This window comes from Myxocyprinus asiaticus, chromosome 50, assembly GCF_019703515.2.
Source record: "Myxocyprinus asiaticus isolate MX2 ecotype Aquarium Trade chromosome 50, UBuf_Myxa_2, whole genome shotgun sequence".
Classification (NCBI taxonomy): Eukaryota; Metazoa; Chordata; class Actinopteri; order Cypriniformes; family Catostomidae; genus Myxocyprinus; species Myxocyprinus asiaticus.
In genome coordinates, this window is record NC_059393.1 from 20,850,649 (window position 1) to 20,871,353 (window position 20,705).

The following is a 20,705-nucleotide window of genomic DNA, read 5'->3' on the forward strand; positions in this document are numbered from 1 at the left end:
ATTTTTGTAGTATTGTATCAGTTTGTTCAGTGTTGTATTGTTTGGGGGGGTTGCTGCACCAGTGGAGTGTTGTCCAACATGGGGTCCTGTCAGGGGGGACCCCTCTAGAACCGCCACTGACTCCTGAACAAAAACGTCCTTTACTGTCCAGTGATTTATGGTTATGATTCACTTTGCGAATCGTTTAGAGCGAGACATTCAAATGAATCGATTCAAATGAACAATTCGCGAATCAGACATCACAGAAAGGTTATCAAAATACACGCCTGTAACATGATCCCCACTTGGCTTATCTGATCATGCAAATATTAAGTTTGATAATGCACATTTTGAAATGATGAATACTGAATGTGCAGTTATAGCTGTACTTTAGCTGACAGTTAAAGGAAACAGGGATTTGATCAATGTTATGAAGACGTGTGTGTGAAAGTGGGTCAGATTCGAGGAAACTTGGATGTGTTTGTTTGTGTGTGCATTTCCTGCACAATACTTCATTACCGCTTATTTATTAGAGGTTTTGACACTGCAGTCGCAAATTACCGCATCACCTGAACAGGGGCACGTTTTACAGGAATGCGAACTTCAATCTGTCGCGATTTTATTGTTCCGTTTACGAGCAAAGTTGAGGTAATATTTAACGCTCGTCCTCTCACTGTCAGCAGCATTGTCAGTGCCCAACAGAGGAAGGCAATTGCGCTGGAGAATAACGGAATTTTGAACCGATACTGTCATATTTCTGTCTAAAATGGTCAGTAAGTACAAAAATCCGGCAAATATTATGTGCACAGCTTGTAGAAGTTTGTTGTAATCTTTTGGAGACTTGTTTAAAAGTGGAGCGCTTGTGCGTAAAAGCGCATTTGGAATTTGCGCACAACAAGGCGGCGAGTTTTTGAATTAAATGACTTATCTATGTTTGGATTTTATTCCTGACATGTCATAGGAGATTGGAAAATGGATCCTTGCAGTATTTGGTCTCACAGTGGTCGTTGTCTTAATAGCTGTACCAACAGCCATATTTCTTTCTGGTAGGTGCTTTTATATGTCTAAATGTATATTTGTTTTATGAAATCAAACTTGCCGATTCATTGTTATGCCTTCATGTTTAAATTGTCATTTCTCTATTGGTCATGCATGTTTTATGGGTTTATAAGATCTACTCCTGCTCTTAGTGAAGTGATGTTATAGTTGGTTGGGTGTCACAGCTGATTGGCTACAAGTGTGCTTACACCAGTGTTTTCACATGTTGAACACATTGCAGCTCTTATCTGGGCTATTATCTTCTTCTGGATCTGAACTTTGTACAGGATAATGATTTTACTCAGACAGGCCTGGTTTTATAATGCACACAGATGTGTGTGTGTGTGTGTGTGTGTGCGCGTGTATATGTGTGTTATACAACACATACACACTGTTGTATTTTTGTACCTAACAATCTATCTATCTGTCTGTCTATCTATCTAAGAGGATAAAACAGAACCCCAGAAAACGTTCACCCTTGAAGACTACTTTAATGGCACTGCAAGAACCAAGTCATACAACTTGCGCTGGGTTTCAGGTACTGTGAGATTTGGTGTGGAAATGTTATAGAGGTGTGGCATAATTGTTTAACATTTGCATACATATAGTTACAATAATAATACCTTTAATTATTAAAATAACCCCTACTAAAATAAAGTAAGATGAGCAATAGCATGGTATGTATGTGGTACTCCAGGGTACTTCTAAGATAATGGTATTACTGTTTTCTCCTAGATGATGAATATCTTCATAAGACAGGAAATGGGTCAGTTCTTTTGATCAATGCAACCACAGGAAACGGAAAAGAGTTTCTCAACCAACAGACCTTTGTAAGAAATGTCCCGTATCAATGTGTTTGCCATATATATTGTTTTCAGAGATCAGGCAAAAAGTGTTTAGAATTGTGTTGATCAGTTCACATCTACAGTAGTTCACATACTACATGTGTGTGAAATGTGACACATCCTTTTTGCTAGTGTCAATGCATGCTTTGTCACACCAAAATGGGGAACTTCTTCTAAACTTGAGAACAACTGCAGATTTAAAGGTGAAGTGTCTAATTTTGTTTTTATGTAAAAATACTTTCTAATATCCCAGTTTAATATGCAGAGACAATTATAAGTAAGGCATTTGTAGGCTGAGTATCCCATTCAACTTCTGGCTCAACCAATAGCGTGAGTTTGGCGGGACTATCTTTTTGGTCAACCAATGGGAGATGGTGGGAGTGTTCAAGAAAGTTGTTTGAAAAACAACCTTTATGTTGGCTCGACAAAGCCAGCATTCTGATTATTCTACACACTTGGTTTAAGGCTTTTTCAGAATCCCAAAACCAAGACCAAAATTTCTGACTGTAACTTGTCCTAAAATCTTTCAAGCTACAGCCACCAAACTTGGAACAGACCTTCAGGCTGTTCTTACTCTTGTTGCTCTAACTTTTCTAACTGATTGGAATTACAGGTTTCACGCAGCAGATATTTAAATTTCTCCCAAATCCCATGGATTTACACTGACAGAATGTTAAAATGGGCCAAGACTATTCAAACGAAATAATAAATTCAAATGTGAATAAACCCACACAAGGCCTTTAATTTGCTTTATGTGTCTGTCTATGTATCTGTCTGTCTATCCATCCATCCATCCATCTACCCATGTGTCTGTGTGTCTGTCTGTCTGTCTATCTATTTATCTATCTGTCTATGTGTCAGTCTGTGTCTATCCATCTATGTGTCTATGTGTCTGTCTGTCCGTCCGTCTGTCTGTCTGTCTATGTATGTGTCTGTCTATCCATCCATCCATCCATTAAACTCCAATTTTTTAAAACTAACTTTCAGACAAGGCTTTGACAAACTTTACCTACCTACCAGTAGTTATTTTTGCAATTGCGTTTGAGGGAGCTAGTGGAGCAGAAATTACACACTTCAGCTTTAATTGCATAAGAGCATTTCTACTTATAAAGATGTTTTCATTGATGTTATCAGGCTCGTGTGGCAGCTTTTGATTACATGGTGTCAGCCGATCGAAAATACGTCTGTTTCCTGAGTAACTACACGAAGGTAATCAATCAACCTCATTGATGTGTCATTAATCATTAATCATCTGATATTGCTCTCCAGATGTTTAATATTGGTTTACTTCTCTCAGATATGGAGACACTCCTACATGGCATCGTATTCCATCTATGACCTGGAAAACGCGTAAGTTTACTAGCGTTTTTGTATTTTATTTTACATAAAACAAATGGTCTACAAGCTAGCTAAACGTTAAACGCTTCAACAGCAATAAGATGTTCAGTTGTAATACTGCAGTGTTTTTGAAGAAAAAATAACGATGGTTAACGATTAACTTTGGATTAATTTAAAGTTACAACTTGCTCTTTATTTCAGGGATTTTATAAATACAGATATCCCACATGAAATACAGCACCTAGCTTGGTCGCCAACTGGCCACAAACTGGTGAGTATCAGTGTAATTCATCATGATATGTAGAAAAACCTTATCTGTGTTGACTTCATTGAACAATTGAATGCCTTGTCATCATTTGACAACAGATTTAGAGTTTGCCAAGCCATTTAATGAGGAACTTGATACGCTAACGTGTGCCTTGAAAAACTACTGACACATGACTCAAAGCAGTCATAATATGTAAGGGATAATTATCACAAAATACACCGTCATAGTGATCAAGACCCGATATAAAGTGGAGTGGCTGATTGTACATTATCCCACTAATTGCATGGCTACTTAGCAAATAAATAAATATATTGACATGAAAGATGTGAAACTAGCACAGCTCTTTAGGAAATCTTTTGCTTGGGACAACGGTCAATAGTACAGTTCAGCGGTCATTATGCAAAAATATTTGACTGCAAAATGCTGAATAAATCAGAATAAAATATTTCAGAAAGCCATGTAATAAATGGTTTTAAACATCTTGGCAGATACATATTCTCAAAACAAAAGTATTTTTTATAGTATGTAATCTTCCTCTTAAATCCCTGCAGGCTTATGTGTGGAAATATAACGTTTATGTGAAGGAAACTCCCAACTCCCCCTCGCATCAGGTTACCACCAATGGAGCCCACAACCTGATCCTTAATGGCGTTCCTGACTGGGTGTATGAGGGTAAGTTGCTAGATGTTAGCCAATCATAGCAGAAGTCATCTACATATAGAAGTCTTAAAGGTACAGTTGCAAAAAACAGAACAGCCTAGCAAATGCATAACCACATGGTAAATATCATTCAGAACATCTTGATTAAATCTGTTATTTTCACTTTTGTGACAATTTTGCATATTTGTATCTTCTGTAGAGGAGATGTTCTCCACAAACTTTGCTCTGTGGTGGTCACCGGGTGGCAGGTTTGTGGCATATGCTGAATTTAACGACTCAAATGTCCATAACATCGAGTACTCATGGTATGGAGAAGGCCAGTACCCAGAAACGGTCTTCATACCATACCCGAAGGTAAAAGATATCAAGTTCCAGAGAAAACACATTGGGTCTCAAACAAGAAACGATAAAACATCTTGGCAGAATGTAACCGTAAACGAAATCCCTTTCAGTTGTTATGAAGTCAAAACATTATTTTTAAAAGACATTGTTATTTTTGAGTAAAGACAACATTATTTTTGTAAAAGTGATCAAGTTCCGTGGAAGATGCACTGGGTCTAAAAACACAGGAACTAAAAATGGTTCAAGAAACGAATGTTTTTTTTTTATTTTATTTTTTTTGCTGAACATAAATGAAAACAGGAACGAAGTCCCTTTCAGTTGTTCCGGGGTGAAAATTTTATGTTTAAAAGACATTAGGTTTCACAGAAGGGTCTGTTAACTAACCATGTTTATGCATTTATTTGTGCATACAATGTGTGTGTAAATGGTTTCACACAGAAATTAATATTCATCAGAAAGTTAGCACTTTTTACAATGAAAAAAAAATATTTACAATCAAGTTTTAAACCATCTGAAACCAAACGTACGCTTCTGGGTGAAGATCTGGCTGCACATGCAAACAAATTTATGTGCATACACACTTGAATTCTGTGGACATTTTGGTTTTCTGTGCACAAGAAGGTTTTCCATGGGCATAAGATTGCAACTGCCATTGAATTCAGTGCAAAACACCGAAATGTGATGTTAAAATATCCAACATTCTAACAAATATGCCAACGTATTTTTGACACCTAATTTATTTTTATTTTTTTTATTATTTCCCAGCCTGGAACCCCAAACCCAACTGTTAAATTGTTTGTCTTTGATACAAACACTTCCACGATTAATGAAGTCCTGGTCCCCAGTAATGTTGGTGCAGGGTAATACAACCTTTTCTGTGTAAACATGAGTTCTTCAGACAAGTGTATAAATGGTTTTACCTGAAACAAGGTGTGTCATTACAGAGAGCATTACCTGAGCACTGTTACCTGGGCAACTGATGAGCGAATTGCCGTGCAATGGCAGCAGAGAACTCAAAACTTTGTGGTTTTGAAGGGCTACGACTTCAATGGTGGCGCATGGAACGAAAGTTCACTGGTACGAGGTTGTTTGAAGTACTTTGTAACAATTGAACTGGCTATACATAAGATATTCTGCTTTGTTATGTCTGTGAAATCATCAGTACTTTTTCCAAAAATTGCCACAAAGTTTAGAATATGTCCCCTTTAAGATATTGACTGTAATAAAATATATATATATTTTTTTCGAACAGAGCCAGAACATGACAAGCATAACGGGTTGGGTTGGCCGGGTATGAACCGCTCTCTCTTACTAAAAATTATCAATTGATTCTTAATGCAATGTTGAGCCATGATAATGTTTGTTGGTTTGTTTTGCATTGTTTTCTCAGTTCTCTCCAGATGAACCAGTCTTTCGGCCAGATGGCAGCAGTTGTTATTACATTTTCAGTGACAGCGAGGGTTTTAAACATCTCATTCATTTCAATGGAGTGAGTATGATTGGTTTACAAACTACAAAATGCATTAATGTGTCAGTTTCTCTGATTTTAAAATACTTTCTCCTATCCCAGCTTAATATGCAAATACAAAGTAAGCCATTCGTTTGTAGATTGATGGTAGACGGGGGGAGTGTTCGGGAAACCTGTTTGAAAACAGTGGTTATTATTGCCTTCTATTTGGCAATGCTGAAATTACACAATTCCAGTTTAAGATTTAGATTTAACATTTATATTTAATGGTTTATAAATATTTATCAAACCATAAATGTATAAAAAAATACATTTAAAAAAAAAACGACTTTTGAAAACTATTTTTAAATGCTTTTTTTTGATAAATTCAGTGAAATTTTATTATAACATGTTTTATTTTACATTAAGGCAAATCATAAGATGAATTCAACAGGCCAATAACAGTACTTTAACTTACCTCCACATTACTGTACAAACATTTTAATTCAATAGTATTCCTTGTACTATATTTTCTATATTTAATATTGTCCAATATTGTTTCCTAGGCAGACTGGACATTTCTGACCAGAGGAAACTGGGAGGTCATCAGCATACTTAAGGTCACAAAAGATGCAATGTAAGTTCTTTTACAAGAAACATTTAGCTTTCCATTGTGTCAGTTCCAAAATTTACTAAAGAATAAATAAATCAATTAAAGAAACAAAATGTGTAAATACTGTGAAAAATATGTGTTTAATTAATTTCTGCAAACTGTGAAAAATGTCGTAACATCTAAATTAATTTGGTTTTATTCATGGTTTTGAGTCGAATATATAATTTAATATGACTGATTCATCTTGACTACACCAACAGAGGTACATTTAAAGGGTCACCTGTCTTTCTCTAATTGCGACAGATACTACGTCAGTAATGAACACAATGGCAGTCCAGGCCAAAGGAACGTGTACAAGTGAGTCTCACAAACAGAATTCAGTTCACTGCTATAGAAGTGTTCATAGTCACAAAATAGCATTAACTGTGCTGTTTTGAAACCCCTACAGAATCATTATAAATGGCACTTCTCACTCTGAGCGCGAGTGTCTCACCTGTACTCTCAATGAGGACAGGTGTAAATATAATTCGGCCCTCTTCAGTGAGGAAGGAACGTATTATCGCATGGACTGTTCCGGTAAGTCCTGTCCATTCAGATTTATTTATTTATTTTTTTTCTCAATTTGGAATGCCCAATTCCCAATGCGCTCTAGGTCCTCATGGTGGTGTAGTGACTCGCCTCAGTCTGGGTGGTGGAGGACGAATCTCAGTTGCCTCCACATCTGAGACCGTCAATCCGCGCATTTTATCACGTGGCTTGTTGAGCGCGTTACCGTGGAGACCTAGCGCGTGTGGAGGCTTCACGCTATTCTCCGCGGCATCCACGCACAACTCACCACGCGCCCCACCGAGAGCGAGAACCACATTATAGCGATCAAGAGGAGGTTAACCCATGTGACTCTACCCACCCTAGCAACCGGGCCAATTTGGTTGCTTAGTAGACCTGGCTGAAGTCACTCATCACGCCCTGGATTCAAACTCGCGACTCCAGGGTGGTAGTCAGTGTCAATACTCGCTGAGCTACCTAGGCCCCACGTTCAGATTTATTTACACCACTGAGAATTTCTCTTGCCATTCAACACAGCCTTAATCGCATAATACATAAAAGTACGCAAAATCAATGAAATGTTGTCAAATTGTGATGTTCAGTTATTTGTTTGCTTTCAAAGGACCTGGACTTCCTCTGTATACTTTAAGAAATGGCCGAGATGGATCAGGTAGTGCTGTTTATAAAATTAATAATAATTAAAAAAGACTTTTAACTACTTGTTACTAGTACTGCATTTTTTTTTACATAAGTTAACTATGTTAGTTAACATGATCTAATGCTAAAAATTATTTTGAGCACTTATTAATCTTGGTTCATGTTCATTTCAACATATGCAAATACATTTTTAAATTCAAAGTTGAATATCTACTGTACATTAATGCATTATGAACTAACACATACTAAGCATGAACAACAGTATTTTTTACAATAAACATTAACCAAGATGCAAGATACACAATACTGTAAAAAATATTTTGCTCAACATTGTTAGTTCATGTACCTTATGGATTTACTAATCTTAACAACAAACCTCATTGTTAAGTGTTACTGAGTCACAAATAGAAAATTAAACACTTTTTCTAGTTAGTAACACACTATAAATGTATTCTTAATTCCTTGTTAATGTATTCATAATGCCTTATAATGCCTGTAATGCATTATACTGTATCTTTACATAATAATTGTTTCTACAGCTATTTTAATACTTATGGTAACATTTTTGAAGAATGTAATGCAATAAAACACATGATAACACTTATATAACCCATTAAATTGGGTTTAATATCACAATTGTGTAGCATAATGCATTACAACCCATTAAATGGATCCTGCATCGATACTTTAATCATGCATTATAATAAGTTTAAACCAATAATACAATGAGTTACAATGAATTATTCACAAGAATACACAAGTCATTCTATTCTAAACTGTATTTTAAGGCATTAAGTATGCATTACAAACATTTATAATGTATTATATGAATATTATTACAATGCATCATGAATTATCAAATATAAATGTATATAAATATTTTGTTTAAAAATTTTGTACATACAGTACTGTGCAAAAGTTTTAGGCACTTGTGAAAAATGTTGCATAGTGTGGATGTCTTCAAAAATAATGACATAAATAGTTTTCATTTATCACTTAACGTCATACAAAGTCCAGTAAACATAAAAAAGCGAAATCAATATTCAGTGTGACCACCTTTTCCTTCAAAACAGCCCCAATTCTCCTAGGTACACCTGGACACAGTTTTTCTTGGTTGTTGGCAGATAGGATGTTCCAAGCTTCTTGGAGAATTCACCACAGTTCTTCTATCTATTTAGTCTGTCTCAATTGCTTCTGTCTCTTTATGTAATCTCAGACTGACTCGATGTTCAGTAGGAGGCTTTGTGGGGGCCATGACATCTGTTGCAGGGCTCCCTGTTCTTCTATTCTAATCTTTTCTATTTGCAAAAGAAATGTTTGGGAGTCTAACATTTATATTTCCTATTGACACACTAAAGCTGAAGATATAAATAACCATCTTAAGACAAATGTTTTTGTGAAACATCTTATGTGCCTAAGACTTTTGCACGGTACTGTATATATTTTCAAAAACCGACTTAATGAATCATCCTCAAAAAATCTTCTTAGAGGTGAGAGTTCTTGAAGAAAACAAAGATTTGGAAGGTGTGCTGAAAGAAATCGCAATGCCGTCAGTTACACATGGCAAGCTGAAGATCGGAGAGTTTGGTAATGCTGAATGTACAGTACACTGGAGATTCATATTAAACAGCCTACAGGCAGAAACAAAAGATGTTTTTATAATTTCATTTCAAAGACATACCAATCCTAATCTTATTTGTTTTCACAGACCTCTGGTATCAGATGATCTTGCCTCCCAAATTCGACAAATCCAAAAAATATCCTCTGCTTATTGATGTGTAAGCTAGCTACATATTTTTGTGTGATTTTCGGCTAAAGGGATACTTAAAATGAAAATTCAAACGCTAACAGAAATGTCATTTATGGAGCAAACTACTTCCTCAGAATTTCATGTTCCTTATTTACGGAAATGTGATTGTCCTATATACACGATTATTTCCAATAACATCTGAGTTTCATGAGACAAACAGTCCTTCTTGATTCTTTAATATTCTCTAGATATGCGGGCCCCTGCAGTCAGAAATCTGATTTCCGGTACAGGGTGAGCTGGTCCACCTATTTGGCCAGCACTGAGAATGTGATTGTGGCCAGCTTTGATGGCAGAGGAAGTGGTTACCAAGGAGACAAAATCATGCATTCAATCTATAAACGTCTGGGTAGCTATGAAGTCGAGGATCAGATAACTGCTGCTAGGTAAATATATGCAGCCTTATGACACAACTCTCAGAAATACTTGAGTGTGATTGGTTGATCTTGGCATTCTGTGGCCAGATATTTTTGTATAATGGCTGCTAAACCATATAATTGACCGGAAACAATTATTTAATTCCAAATGGCATACAAATCTTTATTACTTTTGCTTTTAAGGCAATTTATCGATATGGGCTTCATAGATAAAGAGAGGGTTGCCATCTGGGGATGGGTAAGTTTAATCTCCAGAAATATTATTTGTTCCAATATCACGAAAAAACGTCACAATTCAGTTCAATTCAAATTTAAAACCAAATGTTTTGCTTGAAAAGTGTGTTTGTTCTACATTTCTAAAATAAATGTCACTTGGTTTGATATTTTGTCAACTAATGCAATGGTATTCAGACATTTTAAGTGTGGCTTAAGTGTCCTAATAGTTTTAAAGGCCACTGTATATGCTTTTATCAATTGCTGTATGTGTAATTCTATGTTTCTAATACAGTCTTACGGTGGTTATGTCACTTCAATGGTTCTGGGAGCTGGTAGTGGAGTTTTTAAGTGTGGCATGGCTGTTGCTCCGGTGTCTAAATGGGAATATTATGGTAATATTATGGTTTTTGCACTTTTTATGAAGATATTTCGACTGTATCCTCAAATTCATTTATTTAATGTGATTAAACTCTAATTTCCAACAGATTCTATTTACACCGAGAGATACATGCTAACGCCAGCCGAGAATCAGGCCTTTTATGACGTAAGTTGACTAAAATGTTACGAAAATGTTTTTTCCTCTCTGAAAATACTCAATGGTTTTCCAAAATGACATCACAAAGAAACATGAGTCAGTTGTAAAACAACTCACGAAAGGAAAGTACGAGCGCTACGTCACTGAGCGTTTATGGGGTGTTGTGATTCTTGCAGAATTCCACAGTGACGGGAAGAGCCAAGAATTTTAAATCTGTCCAGTACCTCTTGGTGCACGGCACTGCTGACGGTGAGAAACGACCTTTAAACCTCTCTCTCTCTCTCTCTCTCTCTGTCTACCTCTTTGCAACTGAGCAATGTCAAACATACTAAGGGGCCGTTCAGATGGTGCATTTGTGAGCTAGAAAAGCATGACGCAGCGCAGTGAATCCACAGTTTTCTTGAGCAATCACTAAGTGGCACCATGATGATTCTGACTGCCATTGGACTGTTTTCTGGTTCCGGTCTCTATTAGAAGCAATGTATAAATTACCGAAACGAGTGATCCAGATGGAGAACAACTTCTGTTTTAAGTGTTAAAATTGAGTGCATGCTCAACTTGTGCAGTTGTTTGCTGTCATAACAACTCAAAGTTGTCAATGATGTCAACATAACAATATCAGTGTCACTTCATGTTATCTATCCACACTGTTAAGGCACTGAAAAAAGACGGTCATCGCGACTCTGTAAAGTATCGGGACTATGGAGCCACGTGGTTTTTTTATTTTATTTGGCAGTTTAATTCACTAAGCATCACATTATCTGCTAAAACACTGGAGACTGAAAAACAAAATCAGGCTTCCATTATGAATCGAGTAAAAGTTGGATAGAACAGAACGCAGGTGTCTAGAGAAGTTTTTAACAGTTGAATTTTTTTATACTTGACATGGCGTCTAAAATATGTGGCGCCCCTACGCAAAACGCTGTAAAAAACAGCGCAGCGCACTGTAGCTCAAAGTCAAAGACGTCTGTCTAGTCAGGGATGGATTACCGACCGGGCCAATGTGGCCAGTGCCCAGGGGCCCTTGACTACCAGGGGCCCTTGACTGCCCGGAGGGGGCCCTGGGCTTTAAGGTTGCACGATTCAGTTTGGCGACCCCCCCCGCTAGCAAACCCATCAACAATGAAAATGACCCCCCCACAACAACTCTTGGGCATGACAACTAAAACACCCCCACTGCTCAACAAATTTTGGGCCAGTTGCTATGTAAATAAATGGTGAAAGGGGAGGGGGGGCGCTTGGAGATAATTGGCCCCGGGGCCTTTGCAAGTCATAATCCGTCCCTGCGTCTAGTGCATGTTTACATCGGAAAACAATTGAAAACCAGCACGGACGCAAATACACTTTCTGGGTGAACGGTCCCTAAATTCGTAGTAAACAACCCTACAATAAACACTATTTTTATTAAACATTAATAAACATCTTTAGTGTTTTAGCTTATTTCTTTATTTTTGTAATCCAGCAAATGTCTGTAAAATAGCCCACTTGACTACAAAGTGTAAAAAAAATGACGTCTTTTTGTCCTCTGTTTTTCATCGGTTGTTTCAGATAACGTTCATTTCCAGCAGGCTGCTCAGATCTCTAAAGCCCTCGTTGATGAGCAAGTGGACTTTGATACAATGGTGAGACAGCAGCAAAATTAAGCTCTATTCATGCAAAATTGTCTTTCAGTCAAATATATTTTACATAAATGATCAAAAATGTATTTTTTTAATCATTTTTAGCAGTTATATCAAATCAGCTGAGTCTTGTAGGTAAAAATATGACATTAATATCTTAGTGTCCATGGACTTTTTTATTACTGTTTTTTTAAATCACTTTTTATCCAGGTTTTAAGTTAAGATTTAAATGAATATACAAGGGAAAGTGTATATTTTAAGTGCTGTAACCGGTCACCATTTCTTTCATGTTTCTCATCACTTATGAGGTACAAAGGGGCCTGGGTAGCTCAGTGGTAAAATACGCTGGCTACCACCTCTGGAGTTTGCTAGTTCGCTAGTTCGAATCCCAGGGCGTGCTGAGTGACTCCAGCCAGGTCTCCTAAGCAACCAAATTGGCCCGGTTGCTAGGGAGGGTAGAGTCACATGGGGTAACCTCCTCGTGGTCGCTATAATGTGGTTTGTTCTCGGTGGGGCGCATGGTGAATTGAGTGTGGTTGCCGCGGTGGATGGCGTGAAGCCTCCACACGCGCTATGTCTCCGTGGCAACGCGCTCAACAAGCCACGTGATAAGATGCGTGGGTTGACTGTCTCAGACGCGGAGGCAACTGGGGTTCGTCCTCCGCCACCCGGACTGAGGCGAATCACTATACAACCATGAGGACTTAGAGCGCATTGGGAATTGGGCATTCCAAATTGGGAGAAAAAGGGGAAAAATCCCAAAAAATAAAAAAATAAATATGATGGTAAAAAAGCTGCACGATAAATGATTCTAAAAGTATCAGCAATATCAGCTTTAGATGGAGCTAAGCAGGACACACCACAGGGCAACTTTCCCAAAGTATTTCATGTCAGATAGTTACATCTTCTCTGTTCTTTCTCTCCCTCCCACTCCATCTGGTGTTCAGTGGTACACCGATGAAGACCACGGTCTCGGCGGGTCGGCCAATCAGCACGTGTATACTCACTTGAGCCACTTTCTGAAAAACTGCTTTGCTTGAAGTTGTGAAAACTTTCCACTAGACATCAACCACACAGAACCTACAGCGCAGAATCAATGTTACTTCCAATTCACCTCACGCACTTAAAGCGTGTACTATCGGCGAGGACCAGCCACTGAATCCACAAGGATCTGTGAATCTGTCTGTATTGTGATGCAATAATGGACACATTTCATTAATGCTTTTATCAGTTAAAGACATTTCAAACTTACATTCTGAACAACTGAGTCATGTATCTGCACTACAACCTCACCACCAACAACAACAAAAAATGAAAAAGGAAATGAAAAAGTTTGCGTTTGATCACCACAAGAGTAAATATTGCTTTGGACTTGTATTATAAATGAAAATTGAATAGGATAAACAAAGCTTGATGAGCCAGCTACACAACTTGTGTATTAAATCTTCAATGTGAACAAAACTTTAAAGGACAATAGTTTAGATTAATCCTTTGAGATTCAATAATTTATTTTGCATTTAATAACTTTTGTAACTTCCAAAGAACTGGGCAGAGCAATATTGTGTATTTTTAATGTCAAGTTCATTGCCAGTTGTTAATTTCTTGTGAAATACGTTAAAAAAAATGTTTTGAAGATGTTCAAAATTTGTTAAATGATTTGTCATCAACGCTTGGGGTTAAGTAATCTTAAGTGAGGTTTGTGAAAATATTTATTGTGCCATTATTTTTAAGATATCATTTGTATGATACAAAGATATTTTCGATCTGTTTTTAACACATTATGAGCCAAGATATGATACTGTAAATATCAGAAATATTTTACATCTGTAATAAATTTACAAATGTACTCAAATGTTTGTGACTTATTTATATGTTTACATGTCACACCTATTATATGACAACATGAAATTAGATATGAAACTATAAAATTGTTACATTGATGTTTTTAAAATTACTGACATAATTGTTGTGTAAAAGAAAAAAAAATATGTAAAAATATCTATTTTATAACTGATCTTTTTACCCTGATTATGATTACTGTTTGTGTTTGTCTGATTTAATTTAGGAAAAACAACAAAAATAAACAACAAATACATTTTCATAATTACTGCCTAAAAGTACTGCCATAATTGCTTTCTGGGTAAAAAAAAAAGCAAATATATATATAATAAAAATAAATTAAAACCTATAAAATATTAGTTATATATCATCTATAAATATTGTATGTGTTGTTATATTTTACTGATTATATATATATATATATATATATCATAAAGATTGTAACTACTAGCATTTTGCAGAACAATGTAGAGATGAATTCTGGTCATTTTTAATCAAATAATGTCGTAATCATCGTGTTTACAAAGTTATCAAAGATATTTCAAAGATTATATATCTTTCCCAAACACTTTTTATCAAACACTTTATACCATTAGCTTTTAATACATTTTTTATAGTGCATCAAATGACTTATATCACATAGATTTAGTGTACAGAGCATCCTTGGAAAGAAAACTAAGAACTCATCACGTTCAAGTGATAAACTAAAACATGAAGGAAATATCCATTTGGCACATTCTCCAAGAACTCAAACCTGATTCACCCAACCATTCTAACAGTATATCCGTTTCCTTCTGCATTTTCCCCTACAGTAGCACTTCAGAGGTTATTTTTCTCTTCCTTTATTTGCGAAACCTTCATCCTGCTTTCTCACACCTCGAAGACAGCTCTTATCTGCCAGTACTTTGGCACATCTCTCTCTTTAAACAAACATGAGCTCAGTTTCATCCATACCGGGTAAATGGACTGACACTAATGGATGATCTTAACGCAGAGATACACGTGTGTGTGGGCTGTTAACCCAGGCCTGCCCACCTGATCTGCCTATAAAGACCCAGAAGTTTGAGAAGAGGCCACGAAACCAGCAGCAGAAGAACCAGAAGAACATTTGCGGTTGAGAAGCAAACTGCTGTTCATCTACATATCAATACAATACATCCATTGGTAAGTTGAGGGTCTCTTGCTTATGATGGGGCTCGTTGTACGTCCCCTCAGAACTTGTGGTTTTAACATACAAACCCTTCTTGGATTAATTGGTTTAAAAAGTAGTTTTGTGGATTATAGTTATGATAACCTATTTATGTACTATATGATTGTTACAGGACGTGTGTATATGAACTCTACAGAAGCTATCAAAATGAAAGGTGTCCAATTTCTCGCTGGTCTTCTGCTTTCCCTCTTCCTTCAAAACAGCATGTGTGCCCCTTTGCAAGCAGAAAACACAAGGTAAGTGAAATGCCCAATGTTTCTGTATAATAATTCCACGAACGTCTATTTAACTGGGTCAGCTGTCTGATAGAGACTAAATAGAAACTTAGTTAGATTAAATGGTTTAGAGACTTTAGGTCCAGTTTGTCTTTTTTGCCTTAATGAATCTATATCTGTGTGATTATTTTCTTTATAAAATAGTACAAGATTACTATTTTAGGAAGATAATTTACACGTAATTTAAAAAAACAAACATAATAAGATTTAGCGGTTTGATATAACTTAATCTGAATCTATCATGAATCTATTTCTGATAAAGTGTGCATATTTTTTAATAAAATAGTACATTATAAAAACCGGAAGCACTTAGTATAGTGTTTGAACTTTTGTACGAAGATAATTTACTAATATGAATGTGTAAAATTTGATAAAAAGACTAAAACCCTATAATAGTTTAATAATAGCTAAATCTATAAGAAGCTATAAATGTCTGTTTGCACAAATGTGCGTAATTATTTTAGGAAAATAATACATTGGCGTTTTAACTTTTCGTACGAAATCATTTGAAGATAATTTACTACTATTTTTCTATTTGAGTGGTACTATTACACTGTAATAGTTTCACAATCGTTTTATTTATTTTACTGTTTAAAGCTTCTTTATTTGGAGATTTTGCCATCATTTGAAAGGTGTACATAATTATACGTAACTTCATAGTCAATGTACAACTTCTCATCCTGTAGCACAGAGACAGTAGAAAGTCTTCTTCCGAGGGGTCAAGATTTCACAACCGTAAAGAGGCATTCTGAGGGGACGTTCTCGAACGACTACAGCAAATACCTGGAGACCAGGAGGGCACAGGACTTTGTTCAATGGCTCATGAATTCAAAGAGAAACGGGTTGGTGTGATTACAATATGAGACAATATTGTGTAATACAGTATAATTGTTAAAAGAATACATCTTATAAGAAACTACCAAAAATGATTCAACATTTGCTGTACAAGAAAAATATATAAAGAGTAAAAGAAAAATTTAAGACCTAACCATGACACTAACCTAACCTAACCTTAACCCTGACTCTTACCCATTTTAAAGGGGAAAACCATTCCCTATCTCAACTAGGTTGGCATTATTTCTCAACTAACTACAATTCAAACATTTAATCTGTAATTTCCTCACATGAACTATTTTTTACCCCCAGTGGTCCAGCCAGGCGTCATGCTGAAGGAACCTACACCAGCGACATCAGCTCCTACCTGCAAGACCAAGCGGCCCAGAACTTTGTCGCCTGGCTAAAATCTGGACAGCCCAAACAAGAGTAGGCTTCCATGCTTCATTACGCCTCCAGTGCCTTATAGATTGTGCAAGTGATGGAAATAAAGAACGAGATGATTGATTGCTTAATAACATTTACTCTTCTTTGACATCTGTCTCTTTTCTAACGCACCCTGTCCAACCCTACTGCAAAGAGCTAACGCTAATAAATCCAGCTGAAACCAGCTGTCTGGTTATCTTTCCATGCTTAAGATTGTTTGTTTGGCTTTGGGGAGCTTATTTCACTCAAATGCAATGCATCTTCTGTTTCTGGTACGCTAATCCAATCAAATTCTGCTTAGCTAATCCAGCAAACACCTACAGTACACAAAAACTTATAATATTTCAAACATCACATGACTAATTAATACTAACAGACCATCTATTTCCAAGAAACTGATTTCCAAGATAGATGATCCTACTGAAAAGACCATCGTAGACCATATCCACACTAATACATTTTCGTTTGAAAATGCCTTGATTGAGGGCCTGGGTAGCTCAGTGGTAAAAGACGCTGGCTACCACCCCTGGAGTTCGCTGGCTCGCTAGCTCGAATCCCAGGGCGTGCTGATTAACTCCAGCCAGGTCTCCTAAGCAACCAAACTGGCTGGGTTGCTGGGGAGGGTGGAGTCACATGGAGTAACCTCCTCGTGGTCACCATAATGTGGTTCGTTCTCAGTGGGGCGTGTGGTGATTTGAGTGTGGCGTGAAGCCTCCACACGTGCTATGTCTCCAAGGCAACACGCTCAACAAGCCACGTGATAATTCGATGATTCGTCCTCTGCCACCCGGATTGAGGCAAATCACTACACGACCACAAGGACTTAAAAGTGTATTGGGAATTGGGCATTCCAAATTGGGTGAAAAAGGGGAAGAATATGCCTTGATTACACTACATTTATGCCTCTCAACCACTCTAGAACGTTTTCCTCAACCAAAAACAAAGACTCTTGAAAATGCTTTCTATAGACCTTATTCACCATAGCGCCATCTTTGATTTTTAAGGGGACTGAAAACGAGGTTGCGAGGGATAGACTTGCCATCTCTTCAATGGCACGAACGGTATAAAGCTGGATAAAGCTCCTAGATCCCATATGATTTTCCACAACACATTGTCTGGACTATTGAATGGTCTTGGTAAGATATTTTTTCAATGTTTTGTCTGCAGAATGACCCAAAATACTTTAAACTGCAGTATTGCCCATTGAAGAGACTGTAGTTGTTTTTGTCATTCCCATCAAAAATCAAAGATGGCACAGCTGTGAAACGTACCGCTTACTTTGAAAAACAAAGACGTTAAGAAATCTAAAAACTGAGTTTTCAAACAATAACGAACTTGTGTGGACGTGGCTTTACACCAGTGTAACCGATCCTGCTCGACCCGCTCCGAGCAGGATTCGATCCGGCATCAGCCAGCATGGGAGGCGGGTGCACAACGAGGAGGCTAAAGGCTACAACCTCTAGCATCAGTTGCTAGTGCGCCTCTTGAGGCCAGGGGAGTGAGGTTTACTGCACAGCTATCATGTACCAGCTGGATCCCGTTACACTCACCCCCCTAAATCTCACTCTCATCTGGGTCACGGCACCACTGTAACTGGTCCTGCTCAAAGCAAGTTGACCATTCCACTGTAACCGGTCCTGCTCAAAGCTAGTTGACCATTCCACTGTAACCAGTCCTGCTCAAAGCTAGTTGACCATTCCACTGTAACCAGTCCTGCTCAACCCACACCTAGCGGGATTTGAACCAGCGTCAGCCAGCATGGGAGGCGGGTGCACTAACGAGGAAGCTACAGCCTCTAGCGTCAGTCGCTAGTACGCCTCTTGAGGCCAGGGGAGTGAGGTTTTCACATACCGCACAGCTATCTCGTACCAGCAGGCTCCTGTTACACCAGCATGAATTTCTGAATGCTGGTCCAGGCAGGCTAATGCTAGTTTGGCCTAACTGGGGAACCAGCATAGCTATGCGAAACTTGGCTGGTGAAGCTGGTCAACCAACATGATCTTTCTGATAAAGCTAGTTGACCAAGTAGTCTTGCTGGTTGGTACACATACATGCTAGCATCCATGCTAGGGACTAGAAAAAAACAACACTTATTGGTGACCAGCAAGGGAACACAACAGCCTAAACTAAAGCAACACCTCAGTAACCACTTGACTGCAATCTATAATTCACTGATGCAAACATTCAATAATAAGTATTGTGTGTTGTATACAAATGCTCATTAGTATTGCATATGTGCAGTGTTGCAGGCAACAGAGGTGCAGATCTGCCCCGTAGGAGGCATGTAGATGGCAGTTTCACCAGTGATGTCAACAAGGTTTTGGACAGCATGGCTGCCAAGGAGTACTTACAATGGGTGATGAACTCTAAAACATCAGGGACAAGGTAATGTCCTCCTTGTAAATTATGAGTCAAAACAAATGGGTGCTCTTAAAAGTAAATGTATGCTTATTCGAGGTTTCAAGATAAAAGTTCAGTTAGGCCTACAAGTTAGTCAGAGTACATATTGCCGCCAAAAAGCCCTAAACTTAACGAACAAAGTTTGCGTTCGCCAGAATATATAGCCAACAGTACACTATATGCTGCTTACGTTTTCCGCATTGAAAGAAAAAAAAACAACATGAAAAGTCCTGTCATTATCACTTTATTATAGATAAATGTATCACAAATATATCACAAAAACTGTAACATTTTGTTTAAAAGGTCTTAAAGATACAGCAATTGACATTTAGCTAACTGTGCTAATGGCGCCAACTGACAACTTGCTTCGCGCGAGATGTACCAACAGTTTGCGTGCCTAAAATTACCTTTATGAATAATTTCAGATGTTTAAGATTCTTTTAAAAAGCAGAAATTCCGTTAAAAAAGTAAAATTCCTGACAGTCATATAATCTGCACACTGAAATAGTCTAATAAGTTGTGTTTATCGGGTATCATTAGTTCAAAAGCAATAAATGAGTTTATTTTGTGTAACTGAGATGGAATTGGCAAAACTTCCTGTTTCTTATTTTCTTTTTCAGTGGCAAACAAAGCGGGAATTAATGAAGAACCTATTTGGCTTCCCTAGAAGAGTTTAAATATGGATCCTGAAGGGGCTTCAGTCATCAAAAGAATGGAGGCCGTATTGCTTTAAGCCAAAATTGATTCAACTCTGGAAATCTAAAGCCATAGGCCTTTTTTTTATTTGATTTTTTAGACATCTGAGCACTGTGGTCATTGTTATTTATTTTCCCAAGAGTTAAAGAACATGGTGTAAGTAATAAGGAAAATTGAAATATTTTTCTATAGTTTTGAATTATTTTCTACGTGTGCGATATTGAAGGAACATGTAAAAAAAAAAAAAAAAAAAAAAAAAAAAAAACACAGGTTAATGCACTAAATACTCAGGTAAAATGTAATAATTTTTTTACTTGTGTCACCGCTGTATTAAACTGTCGTGTGTGATGGTGTCCTGCCCTGCAAAATAAACATTTTCATATTCGACCCGAGCCTGTAGTGTCCTACTTATATACGTATATGTATATAGTGCCATCTATTGGATTGACCTGCAACATCTGGAAAGCTGCATGAAGCATACCTATAAAGAAAGATGTGACATTAATTTTAAACAAATAATAAAGTGACATTATATATATATATATATATATATATATATATATATATATATATATATATATATATATATATACACAAAAATTTTGTTTTAGAAAACATGCTATGGTACCAGATAATATGCAAATGCACTTTCTAATATTTTCTTTTCCAATAATATAAAACATAAATATTTGTTTTATTTGTTTTTGTTAATTACACCTCTTTTAATGCATATATCAC

The 20,705-nt window shown here is 37.0% G+C and overlaps 2 protein-coding genes across 2 annotated transcripts; both read left to right on the forward strand.

Moving 5' to 3' along the window:
* Positions 1–284: 284 nt before the first annotated feature.
* Positions 285–14,321, forward strand: dpp4 (dipeptidyl-peptidase 4). The gene is made up of 26 exons (XM_051694615.1): positions 285–748; positions 941–1,025; positions 1,463–1,555; positions 1,753–1,847; positions 2,997–3,071; positions 3,160–3,212; positions 3,402–3,471; positions 4,020–4,140; positions 4,328–4,482; positions 5,236–5,330; positions 5,415–5,547; positions 5,723–5,761; positions 5,861–5,959; positions 6,484–6,554; positions 6,834–6,887; positions 6,979–7,106; positions 7,699–7,746; positions 9,222–9,320; positions 9,442–9,511; positions 9,732–9,926; positions 10,101–10,155; positions 10,426–10,525; positions 10,619–10,677; positions 10,845–10,917; positions 12,217–12,290; positions 13,235–14,321. The coding sequence occupies exons 1-26, from the start codon at positions 746–748 to the stop codon at positions 13,325–13,327; spliced, it is 2,235 nt and encodes a 744-aa protein (XP_051550575.1). The 5' UTR covers positions 285–745; the 3' UTR covers positions 13,328–14,321.
* Positions 14,322–15,043: 722 nt separating this feature from the next.
* gcga (glucagon a) lies at positions 15,044–20,250 on the forward strand. The gene is made up of 6 exons (XM_051694653.1): positions 15,044–15,290; positions 15,449–15,572; positions 16,298–16,453; positions 16,758–16,874; positions 19,113–19,256; positions 19,892–20,250. The coding sequence occupies exons 2-6, from the start codon at positions 15,460–15,462 to the stop codon at positions 19,911–19,913; spliced, it is 552 nt and encodes a 183-aa protein (XP_051550613.1). The 5' UTR covers positions 15,044–15,290; positions 15,449–15,459; the 3' UTR covers positions 19,914–20,250.
* Positions 20,251–20,705: the final 455 nt, after the last annotated feature.

What these genes read in the sequence shown, in the direction of transcription:
- dpp4 (XM_051694615.1), top strand. An exon ending in TCCTGAGTAACTACACGAAG is followed by an intron (nt 3,072 to 3,159) that starts GTAATCAATCAA and finishes TACTTCTCTCAG; the next exon opens with ATATGGAGACACTCCTACAT. An exon ending in GATCAGATAACTGCTGCTAG is followed by an intron (nt 9,927 to 10,100) that starts GTAAATATATGC and finishes TTTGCTTTTAAG; the next exon opens with GCAATTTATCGATATGGGCT.
- gcga (XM_051694653.1), top strand. Translation starts at nt 15,460, where the DNA reads ATGAACTCTACAGAAGCTATCAAAATGAAAGGTGTCCAATTTCTCGCT. An exon ending in TTGCAAGCAGAAAACACAAG is followed by an intron (nt 15,573 to 16,297) that starts GTAAGTGAAATG and finishes CTCATCCTGTAG; the next exon opens with CACAGAGACAGTAGAAAGTC. An exon ending in ATGAATTCAAAGAGAAACGG is followed by an intron (nt 16,454 to 16,757) that starts GTTGGTGTGATT and finishes TTTTACCCCCAG; the next exon opens with TGGTCCAGCCAGGCGTCATG.